The sequence below is a fragment of the Phoxinus phoxinus genome (assembly GCF_949152265.1).
Source record: "Phoxinus phoxinus genome assembly, chromosome: 22".
Classification (NCBI taxonomy): Eukaryota; Metazoa; Chordata; class Actinopteri; order Cypriniformes; family Leuciscidae; genus Phoxinus; species Phoxinus phoxinus.
The window spans coordinates 1,177,951-1,191,238 of NC_136897.1; the positions used below are offsets into that span (position 1 = coordinate 1,177,951).

Below are 13,288 nucleotides of genomic sequence, written 5' to 3' on the forward strand. Positions count from 1 at the left end.
TAACAGAATGATTATTCTTGAGTGAACTTTAAGTAATGCTGGTTGTATAATGTGGATCTCCGCTGACACTGATCAAGGCTGGGATTTGACTCTAGATTTGAACGGATCAATGGCATGGAATTGGCTCATTAGTCAGATATGCCATCATCTGGAGGCGGTCGTGTGTTTAACATCGACTCGACGTGTTTGATCTGATCCTGGAGACAGAACGCCCTGATTAATCCACCAGCTTACGATTATACTGGATGAACTGAAGATTTGAGGGAGTAACGTGATCACTTCCGTTGATCTGAGGAGAGAACCTCGTCAGGCTTGAGTAAGAGTTAATCATCTTAGCCTCATGTTTCAACACACCGGCCTCTTGAACCGCATTACTGCAGATTCAAACACTTTAATACAAAGCCTTTCAGTGTGTTTGCCAAATCATAATTGATCATACGTGGAGAGATGATGATCTGTCAACACACACACACACACACACACACACACACACACACACACACACACACACACACACACACACACACACACCTACACACACACCTACACACACACACCTACACACACCTACACACACCTACACACACCCACACACACACTCACTCACTCACTCACACACACACACACACACTCACTCACTCACTCACTCACACACACACACACACACACACACACACACACACACACACACACACACACACACACACACACACACACACTCACTCACACACACTCACTCACTCACTCACTCACTCACTCACACAACACACACACACACACACACACACACACACACACACACACACACACACACACACACCTACACACACACACCTACACACACACACACACCTACACACACACCTACACACACCTACACACACACATACACACACCTACACACACACACACTCACACTCACTCACACACACACTCACTCACTCACTCACTCACTCACTCACTCACTCACACACACACCTACACACACACACACACACACACACACACTCACTCACTCACTCACTCACACACACACACACAGATGATTAAACTCACACACACACACACACACATATTCAGTTCAGTTTCATTTTATTGATGATTCAGTTCATTGTTGTCATCAAAAAGACTAATAAATTAAATCCATAAAAACACAGCAGCTCAGAGATCCACTGGTAGACGATCACACGTTGATCTGATTGGTTACACAGTTCTATGAATATGCAAATGAGCCCCGCCTCCACTCACTCACTCAGAGATCCACTGGTTGACGATCACACGTTGATCTGATTGGTTACACAGTTCTATGAATATGCAAATAAGCCCCGCCTCCACTCACTCACTCACTCACTCACTCAGAGATCCACTGGTGGACGATCACACGTTGATCTGATTGGTCAAGGTAGTGTGTGACGTCAGAAACACCAGCGATTTCAAACCGTGTGTTTGAGACTGTCTTTGGTTCACTGCAGTTTTAAGCAGAAAATACTCAGCAATGCTGTCGACTTATGAACTTACACATGTGTGTGTTAAAGCAGATTAATAACACCACATACACACATAAACTACAGTAAAAGCTGGATTTACACCACAGGGGGACTTTAAATCTGCTGACTTTAGCAATATATGCCAATAAAGTGCAACTCAAGAAGTATTAAGAACCTCAATATCCTTTCAGATATTATATTTAGAAATATGATTCTCAGTCTCCGATTTTGAGCCAGATAATAATATGGTTATTATTCTGCTAACTGGAGATCAGCGAGTTCATCAGCTCGTGTAAAGCCTGCACATGATGCCACACACCAGCAGAGGGCAGTGTCATAAACCACATCAGCTCATGTTGAGTTTAGGAGCCGATATTAGAGCTTATCTATTCTATAATAATTATAGTAAGTGACTTTTATTGGGCTGATAGCATATTGATCATTGCATAACAATGACAATATTGTTCATTCCACAGAAGTGGATCCATAAATAGTTAAGTTGTTTCAAAACGCATTAAAGAAATAATAAATATTCCTTCCTGTGCATGTTGTTTTAATGTATTCCTTAAACGTAGGCTACAAGTAACTATTTTAGATTATTAGTAGGGCCTATAGTTTACATTAGACTAGTATTACTCTCAATTACTAGTAATACAATAATAACAATGTAATAATGATTGATAAATATGGCTATAAAAAACAAATCTTACAAGTTACGTTTGTAACTCAAGAGTCCCATGGTGAATAATTACTTACAAAATGACTTTCCATAGTAACTTTTCTTTGTTTTGTACATTTCTTCTCCTGATTCCCATGCGTTTGGGAGGGGGGAACTCTCGCGAGATTTGGCGAGCGCAAGGAGGACTATCTCAGCGCTCATAGGGGGGAACTCTCGCGAGATTTGGCGAGCGCGAGGAGGACTCTCTCAGCGCTCATAGGCTGCGTGTGTCAGTCGACTTACAGCGGGCTGTGAGGAGAACTGGCGCGACCCCTTTGTCCTTAAATACAACTCTTTTCTTACGCTAAAACTTCTTAAAGTTTCTTTAAACTCGCGTTAGAGTACTTCTACTCGTTAGGTACTCAACCAGGTCGGGTTATACTAGTTATTTTCGCTCTGTTTGAAGTTAAAGGCTGGGCCTTTACACGCGCTCCTGACGAGAGGAAAAGAGGAGCTGTTTTTCTGCGACTAAAAGTCCATAAATGCTTTTTACCGAAATGGACCTGTTGAACCAGTACTTTGACAAAATGAACAACAACATTGGCATCCTGTGCTACGAAGGTAAGAGTTAAAAACATTTACTGCTTTCTGACTCTCGGTTAACGAAATTAAGTGTTTGTGAGTGAAAATAACGGACGCCCGTGACGTCAGCGGAGCTCGCGAGCGCGCAGTTTTTCTCCATCTCACGCGACTTTCTACGTTTCTTTTTACTTCTAACGTAGATTTTAGATTTTTATGTTATTAATGGTCCGGTTTAAGAAGAATGACTTGTTGTAAGAAGTTTTGTATTCGTTTTTTCATGGGGGAAAAGTTTTTTTTTTTGCATCACGTAAAAACAATAACAACAGACGCGTCGCCAACTTCCCACAACTTCTTGACGTCATGTCGAAAACAGCATTTAGCTGTAATTATGCACACTGTGTCTAAGTGCTCATCAAGTGAATGATGCATGTACTAACTTATTTGCATTGTTTAAAATTAGTCTATTTTAAAGTGTTTACAATTGTTGAAAGAAATGGACATCAATAAAAAACACTTATTATAACAGTTATTAATTAATGCTTTTTACATATCAATGTTTATATTTCAGGCTTTTTAGCCGCTTTTTTGTGTTTGTGAAGTGCAGAACGTGTCAGGAGTTGGCTCAGAATGGTTCTTTTTAATACTATAAGTTGAATTTTGGTCACTTTATGTTAGGTTGCCTTTATGTACTAACATTAAATACTCACAATGCTATGGATTAGATGTACATGTTGCTCTGGAATATAGTTTGGTTGAGGAGTAAAGTTAGTGTTAGGTTTAAGGGTAATGTTGGATTATGTTAGCGGTGTAACTACAAAGTTTAATTATATGCAAGGAATAACAATGCACCAACAGCAAGTATGCAAGTCAATTGTGTCAAATGGTTATTAATATGTAATATTGACTCTGACCAGAAGTGTATTACTGTAAGTGTGCATGATAAATGTTTAGTATGCAGATTCCTGTGCTGTAATCCGGAGCATTTACTCATGCCACTGCTGTCTTCCTCACTGTTCATCAACACTGGTGCCCTGTGTTTGCTTCATCTCGAGTAGCGTGAGTGCTGCGGTCCCATAGAGCGGTGGACTGCGTAGACAAGCGTGGATCTCTACACTAGCCTGCTGTTGTGGACCATCACATGTCAAGAGAGTAGAAACGTGATCCGGTCCCCGTTTACTCGCCCGGACGGACACGATACACGAATGGCTCTTTTCATCTTGAGATTTACGATCCTGGAAATATACAACATTTATGCTAGGGCTGTAAACGATTAATCGCGATTAATCGAATCCAAAATAAAAGTTTGTTTGCATAATATATGTGTGTGTATTGTGTATAATTATTTTATATATATAAATACACACACATGCATATATTTAAGAAAAATGTGTTATTTATATATAAAATAGTTCTATTTATATATAATATAAATCATATAAAAATAGATATGCAGTATATAAATGCAAATATTTCTCAAATATATACATGCATGTGTGTGTATTTATATATACAAAATAATTATACACAATACACACACATATTATGTGTAAACAAACTTTTATTTTGGATTCGATTAATCGCGATTAATCGTTAATTTATGCATCAGGTCAAATAAAAGACTACGGTATTACTTTATTCAGGGCTTGGCATTAAGCCTTTTCATGTGCTTGTCATTCGGACAAGTAAATTGGTCATTCACTTATTCAAAAAAATAAATAAATACTTGTCTAGCAAAACAAACAAACAAACATTTTTTGTTTTAAATATAATTTATTCTATAGCAATATTCTTATCGGTGTTCAGTCAGCTTTGAAACATTTAAATCTGCATATTTATGATATTTTAAGCTTTATGAAGGGCATTTTTCCCTAATCATTTTAAATATTTAACATTTATGCATTTGGCAGATGCTTTTATCCAAAGCAACTTACACTGCATTTCATATGCTTCATCTTAAATTTGATCAATAAATTAGAATAATACGACACTAGGGCTGTTACCAATCAGATTAGGGCCTAAATAATTTACACTGAAAAATTACAACTGCATTAAATAATGTTATGAGATTGTTCTAAATATTTTTGTGAATATACAAATAAGAAATGTTGGAAAGAATGATAGTTTTAAACACGAAACTAAACCGCCAGTAGGTGGCGGCAGGGGACCGTCTTAATGAGCGAGTCATTCATTCGAACGATTCGTTCAAACGGCTGATTCGTTTAGGAATGAGGTGTTTTTATGAATGAGTCATTGAATCTTTCACTCAACCGATTCGTTCACAACACTGAGTGTTCCTGTGAGATGCGTTGTGGTTCTGCTGTGATCTTTGTTTGGAACTATTTTTGCTGCTAAAAAAAACTAAAAAAACTTTGATATTAATAACTTTTCATATGGAATCAGTGTCACATTTTCAATCGTGATGGTATTCAGCTTTCTTGGTCGTGTGATGTTGCCTAACTGTAGCATATGTTATAAATATAAAAACTTTTTAATCTTTTTTTACCGCAGTATGTTAATTAACTGAGTTTATTTGTGTGTGTTGCGCTTATTTGTTCCCATTTCTCCTCATGAAGCTGCACGAACAGCACAACCTTGTTGCCGTCACCACATTATATATGAGACCCTGGACCACAAAACCAGTCACATGGGTCATGTTTATGAAATTGAGATGTATACATCATCTGTAAGCTGGAAAAATAATCTCTCCATTGATGTGTGGTTTGTTAGGATAGGACAATATTTGGTCGAGACACAACTATTGAAAATCTGGAATCTGAGGAGCAAAAAAATTTAAACATTGAGAAAATCTCCTTTAAAGTTGTGCATTTATGTTCACGATTGTGCTGCATTCACTCACAAAAATACATGTTTTATATATTTACGTTAGGACACTTACTAAATATCTTAATATCCTCATGATTTTTGGCGATAATTTTGACCCATACGCTGTATAGTTGGCAATTGCCACAGATATACCCGTGCGACTCGTGACCAGGGTCATATTAGGCTATATTATTATACACTATCAATTGCTTCGTTCTTACACTAAATGAATGCAGAATCATTCTCGCATTTTGGTAATTTCCTAGTTATTTTTTTAGGGCTGTCGTGATAACCGCAATATTGTTGTACCGCGCCACTGACTAGCCAACCGCAGAGGAATGCAAGTAACCGCAGCAACCTCTATTCGCGTGTTTTCTTTTTTCATAAGGCTATACCATTATTGTTTTGAACTTTGTGCATGTATATTGAATGTTAAATGAGTTAATAATGATAACAAGACTGTTTATCATGGTCATTTGTACAGAGGCTTCATGGATCTACACTTAAGCCTAAACAGACAGTAAATGAGAGATGGACTGAGCGCGTGCGATTACTGCGTCTGTCTTCGAAGGTCAAGTCATATGCGTGTAAAGTTTGCCGTGTCCAATGATAGCGAAACATAGTCGTATCACCCTTTTAACGTTCAAGGGTATTTACCATGAATGGCGACAGCGCTGGTCAGCATTCCACGGAGCCTTGAAAAGTGGAGCTCAAAGTTACAAAACAATGAACACCATGTTTCGTTACATCTGTCTTTTAATGATTCAGAGTTTTTGAACGTGTTCGTTGAATGAGCGGCTTAATGACTCACTCAAAGACAGTCCGTTGCCGAAACAATGAGCGCGCTGAGTGACAGCCTTTCAATGCGCAGAGACGCTGTTTAGTTTTTGTGCGTGCTGACCACATCACTTATTTATATAGCAACAAATAAATATAAATCAATGGCAATAATACCGCATATCGCGCCACTCAAAAATTACCGCAGGGGAAATACCATCACCGCGACAGCCCTATATTTTTAGTTTTTGACGTTTTAATAAGGCTCCTTTCCGGTTGGGCAAGTAAAGTTCACTTTCTCTTGCCCTTCAAAAAATCCTCTTGTCCCTGACGAGTGTTCATGTTGAGCCCTGCTTTATTAACAGTTACACTTTATTGGTGTCATTGTATACATTTAAATACAGAGTAATATTAATTAACCACATGTACTCACTATAGGGTTAGGGTTTGGTTGAGGGTTAGTTGCACGTAATGATGCATACTTTACTGTAATTACTATGGCAAGTACATGTAACGTATGTAACAAGGACACTGTAAAATAAAGTGTTAGGTACAGTTTGCTCTGTTATATGATGCAAGTTGTTTATTGGTGAAATACTAAACATCTGCACATTTTCATGTTTTGGATCTTAAAGGGGAAATGAAGCAGTCAATCAAGTTTACATGATTTACAAGTTGGATTTCCACTATAATCAACAATTAAGAAACATGACAAATGTGAACATATAACGTTTATATCTTTCGCGGCCAGGGCGCCACCATTGTGCAGTGTTCTGACCTGTGACGGCACGGGGTTGGTTGGCTTTAAAGGCTCTGGGCAGTGAAAGACAGAGATAGAGGAAGATATAATTCTGTTCAATACAGTTTGCAGAATACTGCAGAATAACGTTGGTAATGTAATCTAGCACATTACATTATGTATTATTTGTATCTGCTATCAATTACAAGAGGGTAGGGATGTCAACGATTAATCGACGATCGATTAATTGTCGATAATACATTTAATCGATATAACTTCTCGAACATGGATTAAGCGGGTTCATGCGCGCGCTGCTCAACCACGAAACAAAGCGAGCGCGTTTTGTTTGGGACCATTTTACACCGTCATTATGACTAAGTTTGTGTGTACATTCGCAGCCTTTTGTTTTGTGCAAATGTAAGTTGTAATATTGTGTTTATTTTGTGTGTGCCGATCTATATCTGATTTATCTTATACTGGATGCATCTCTTGAATGAACGCTGTAGTGCGTGATCAGCTTCAGCGCGCGCGGCTCAAACGGCACTGCACGACTAATAATGACTATTGGCTGTCATATTACATAACATTATAAAGAGAACAATGTTGTAATAAAACATTGTGCATTATTTGAGTTTAGTTGCCGTGTCGCTCCAGGAAAAGCGCGTCCACAACATGATCATTCTGAATGAATGGCACGTAACTTAGTTCAAGTTCACTTGTGCATTCTCGTCATTTTGTGCAGAAATAATTTTTAATATTATGTTTATTTTGAATATATCTGATGAATCTAATTTAGGATGCGTTTCTTTGAGTTAAATAACGCGCTAGCAAACTAAGTGCTCCAATTTAACGGTAGCCTTCATTCAGCGCACGCAGCTCAAACAGAAATGCACGACTAATAATAACGATGAATAATTTGGGACTAACATATTACACCACATGAGAACACTATTGTATTAAATGGTTGTGAATGAATTGGGTTTACGTGAGTAGCTCTCGGCCACTTTCATGTTGAAAAACTAGCTCTCAAATGACAAAAGGTTGGAGTGTATACTGTGAGTTTTTAAAAGCTCCCCTTAAAGGTGTTCTAGATTTTGCTTAGTAAAGCTAAAAAGCGTTTGTAACTCGTGTTGGCCGGTCTGTACCTCTGATTGTGACTGGTTTACGCCTGTGAGTGACGGCACAAGCGCTGACTCTTGTGTTCCCAGATAACTCTTCAAAACATTAAGTGGAAACTCCTGCAGCAACGGAGCGGTTGCCGTGACCGGAGTGCGTCTCGACGGGCTTCGGTTCTGAGAATCTGCTGTGACCCGCTTTAATGCCCTGGGCTCGGGCAGCCAGTCACATGACCCAGTGACAGCGGATGGAAATACACAATCACAGCCGGTTTCTGCTCACTGTTGCGCGGCTGCCGCTCCAGCTATTTATAATGTGTGCCAGAGAATGTCCCGAGCACATGGCTAATCTATTACAGCATCGGCCCTGAAATAGCCCAGTTTCTGCATCACTTCTGTCTCTGCAAACGAGTCGAAACGTGCAGCTCTGCTGAGAGACGTGCTTTGCTGAACTTTGCTTTTGCGCTTTATCTGGAATTGATTGAACGCAGCCATTCAAAGGTCACAGACAAGCTTTCTTATCTTTATGCTCATTGTTCTTCACACCAACGATGATTTTGAGGACTCGTTTACTATGAGCTGGGAAGATTATAAAACTGGAACAGACGCTTGTTTACCACAATATTCACTTAATAATGTGTGAGCGCAGTCGACGAGTTGAACTGATGCGATTAGGGCTGGGAGAACACATTGATTCTCAGATGCATCGCGATTCTCTCTTACACGACATTTGATTCTGAGAATTTCTGAATCCATTCTGCGTTTAGTTTTTAGCCTAGCGGAAAGCAGCTGTGTGTGACTGTGTAAGCAGAGATGAAAACTCATCTGAAAATGCTTTTTTGATGCAAAATTTATGTAAACAAAATGAATGTATGTCGTAAGACTTTCGTTCATCTTTCTATCACTAATAAAGATATTTTAAATGAAAGCGGAGCGATTTCTGTCCCTCCATTGACCGTCTATGAATTAGAATAAATGAACGTCCATTTAAAAAAATCCTGAAAAAAAAGCATCAAACATTTTTTGATCATCAGATCATCATATTACACTGATTTCTGAAGGATCATGTGACACTGAAGACTGGAGTAATGATGCTGAACATTCAGCTTTGATAACAGGAATATATTACACTTTACTGTATATTCACATAGAGAACTGATGATTTACACTGGAATAATATTTCACTGTATTTTTTTATTCAAATAATTTTAGCTTTGGTGAGCAGAAGAGACTAACATGAAAAAAGTACCGATCCCAAACTTTGGAACGGCAGTATGTGTGTGGATGTGGTGTTTGACTTGGAGAGCATGTTCTCCCGGATCACGGAGTTCAGGAGGAACGGTTGGCCTTTCCGTGTTGCAGCGGTGGCGTGCTGAGCTTATGTGTGTGTGTGTGTGTGTGTGTGTGTGTGTGTGTGTGTGTGTGTGTGTGTGTGTGTGTGTCTGTTAGAAGCAGAGCCGTGAGCCAGGGGTGAAACGCTGACTGTCATCTTTCCTGCTGAACAAATGCTAAAGAGCTGCTGGCAACAGAACCATAAGACCCTAATAAACCCATACCTGTTTAACAGTTCCCTCTCTGCTTTAAAAGAGCCGTACGAGAAAGGCGGCCATTGTTCTGCAAGCATCGGAAGTATGATCAGGAGCCAAAAGTGTCACTTGTATTGGATGTGGTCTTTTTGTTTTCTATGAAATGTGTGTGAGGCTACTACATTAATCCGGATACATTTGAAAATGGCGTTTTCGTTTAAAACGTCTCTCCGTCCACCCTAGCGTTTCCCTAATGTTTTCATCCACACTGAAACGCCTGAAACCGCTAAATAAAGTTATGTCAATTCTTCTGACAGGATCATGTTATTGAGCAGAATATCTCCTCATCACTGACGGTCAGGTCGCTCTCACTCACTATCATGTGTTTGGTGTAAACGCTAAAACTGCTCATGTTTCACCGCAGGACAGCAGATGTGTGTGTATTCTGTCATCTGTGCAGGACTGGGATATGAAGAGTGTGTGAAGGAACATATTTTAGCATCAGTGTGAAAGTGAACAGCCGATAACAGGCACAATACCGCTATAAACATATCTATTAGTACAATATGCGTCACATGACTAAACTTGCGCCAACGTTTGTAAATGCCTCAGTTTTCACAGTCCACACTACACCGAGAAAACTGCGCTTTCAAATGGATCCACATTGGAGAGCGCTTTTATTAATAAAAACACAGTCTCAGTGTGGACAGAAGACAAACCGGAGAGAAAGCTGTGTTTTCAAACTAAAGCGTGTTAGCGTGGACGAGGCCGGAGTGTGGAGGGGTTTGGCCCACATCTGTAACACAATCTCATTCTGGCTGCACGTTTGAAGTCTCCAGTAGTAGAGCTAGACTTTGATCACTTGTGCTCATAATGACAGTCTTTCAATAGATCAAACATGGGCTCCATCTCTCCTAACACTGATAGGCATCTTTTATGGCTCCGGCCGTTCCAGAGGAGGCTGTATCTGGGTCGTCTCAGAACATACAGACTCGCTGAAGTGTGAAATTCAACAAGTTGGTTGAAAGCAGCTTTGTCCAGTTTCCTCTCTTCTCCAGGCGTTAGCATGTGAAAGGTGTCTGCGTGTGGTGTTCGCACTTCAGAAGCTCTGCAGAGAGGAAATCAAGCTAGAGATCTGTTTTCCCAGAGGAAGATCCAGTGAATTAGTATTTCGCAGACAAACTTTGATTCCAGTGCCGTTTGAATTAAAAGTGTTTCATAAACAGAGCAAGTCTATTATAGAGCCCGACCGATATGGATTCTTGGGGGCCGATAACGATATTAGGGAGTAAAAAAAGCCCGGTATCGATATATCGGCCGATTGGTCTTGTGGTTTGCTGAATATTTATTTAATTGTGAGCGTTTAATCTACAGTCAGTCGTCCTCTACCATGTCAGCATCGGCAGTGTGGCAGCATTTTACAAAAATGAATAAAGGAAAAAAAGTCGAATGCAAAGTTTGCAAGCAACAGTTTGCATATCACAGCTTGACTACCAACATGGCATATCACCTAAACCCGGTAAGCTAACTTATCTGCGTTAGGTTGCCCCTTTTATTATTGTGCACATTTATAGTATTATTTATTGGATTTGGGTACTATTATTATTTTTATTTTTTTTGGAGCCTAATGCGCAATTGTGCTGTGCCCACTGTTTGTATTTGTTTTGAGCCTATGCTTTATTGTTCAGTTATGCACTTTATTTAGTTTCTGCTCTCGTCTTGATCTGGTTTTGTTGAATAAATATACATTTTTTTTTTAAGTGGACGTGCCTTTTGTGTTTGAGTAAAAGCTTTAAGGTAATAGTCTATTCGTGTCTCTGCCGCGAAGTTGCGCTCCTATGTTCAGCCTCTCGAGGACATGCACACAGCGGCTGAAATGATCGTGTCTGTCAGTTATTATAACGTATGACAAAAACAATTGTCTAAATTGTGTTGCATATTCCTCAACAGTTATTGTGCTGATATCACTAGTTGACATAGTACTATTTTCGGAAATCATAGGCTATGATATTGTGCAGGTGCACGTGATGCAACGCTGTCAGACTCGTGTGTCAGACTCATTTCAGTGCAAAATGGTCAAAAACAATTTAATATACTGTAAATAGCCTACTAGTTATTTATAATTCATTCAGGTGGACAAGGCTACTGCGCAGCTAATTAAACTAGTCTTTTTTTTCACCCAAAAAAGTTTGCAGACACTTTCTTATTCATGTGTACAAACTTTTGACTTGTACTGTAGAATACACTATACATAAATATATAATTTTTGCAATGATCACTCAAGTGTGGTGATCAAACATTTGTGTGACATATATGTAATGGAAAAATTAATAATTGTAAAAAGTTTTTTGAACAATCAAGCATCAAAACATATTCTAGAACACCCTAAAAAAACAAAATCAAGACTTCATAAAAGGGCGTAATATACTCTGATACCGATAAATTAACTCAGACTTCCTCTGAGACTGCGAGTCTTCTGTGATTTGCTGATGTTGCATTTGATTTTTTGACTGTTATCAAAACGGCAACGCTAGCTGCTTAGTGCATGAATCATATCTCATATTTGTAATGATTAAAAGATCGCATGCATTCCTTGCACTTGCACCAAATTGCAAGCATTACAAGTGGTTGAACAAACTTTCCTGAGCTTTTTATAAACATTGTAATTATGGATATGCCATTTTAATATCAAAACTGTAATATACACTACCTTTTTAAAAGTTTGTCCTGCATTATATTGCTCAAAAGTGATAGTAAAGACATTTATAATGTTACAAAATATTTATTTAAAAAAAAAATGCTTCAAAGAATCCTGAAAAAATTACTTTTCCCACAAAAATATAAACTGTTTTCAACATTGATAATAATCATAAATGTTTTTTGATCATCATATTACACTGATTTCTGGAGGATCATGTGACACTGAAGACTGGAGTAATGATGCTGAAAATTCAGCTTTGATCACAGGAATAAATTACAGTTTACTATATATTCACATAGAAAGCAAACCATATGTTGTCAAGTTCTGAGTGAATTCTGGACGATGATATTTCCTGTGACGTGTTCGGCTCAGATTCATAGAAACCATTTTTCTCAGTTCTGATGCGACTGAAATTTGCTTTCGCAGTGCAGAATCGACACGGCCACTTTAGTAGCAACTACAGACACATCAGTGTATAGCATGATAGTTCATTAAATGCAACTCAAGCACTATTTGGACAACAATTATTCTAAGTAGTTTTTGGACCAGCTCCAGATTGATCTCCTTTCTGACCTCTTTTGCTTCTAGAAAACCTCACATCTGTGTAAAACTATTTATTTATCATTTGAGAAACCAATCCTGTTGAAGTAGTGCTATAGACAACACTTAATGCTTGTTGGAAACTGTAGTTCAGTGTGTCCCAGCCCTGCTCCTCTACAAACCCTGTTCTTCATCACTCAACGCCTGTGTCTGTATTCTTCATTGATGATTAATGAATCGCCACTAACTTTCACAATAGCGCCAGTGCAGCCCACGTCTCTACACACACACACACACACACACACACACACACACACACACACACACACACACATACACA

The 13,288-nt window shown here is 38.8% G+C and overlaps 1 protein-coding gene across 2 annotated transcripts in view; it reads left to right on the plus strand.

The window, feature by feature from the left end:
- Nucleotides 1–13,288, plus strand: part of vgll4b (vestigial-like family member 4b) — a 68,221-nt gene that overhangs the window by 25,017 nt on the left and 29,916 nt on the right. Inside the window, exon 1 of one of the 2 annotated variants that reach the window (XM_079597522.1) lies at nt 2,394–2,766. The exons of the other annotated variant lie outside the window; for it this stretch is intronic. Within the exon in view, the coding sequence (XP_079453648.1) occupies nt 2,688–2,766 (79 nt within the window). The 5' untranslated portion in view covers nt 2,394–2,687. Of the gene's footprint in view, nt 1–2,393; nt 2,767–13,288 lie in introns of those variants that run through there. 2 annotated transcript variants of the gene reach the window in all.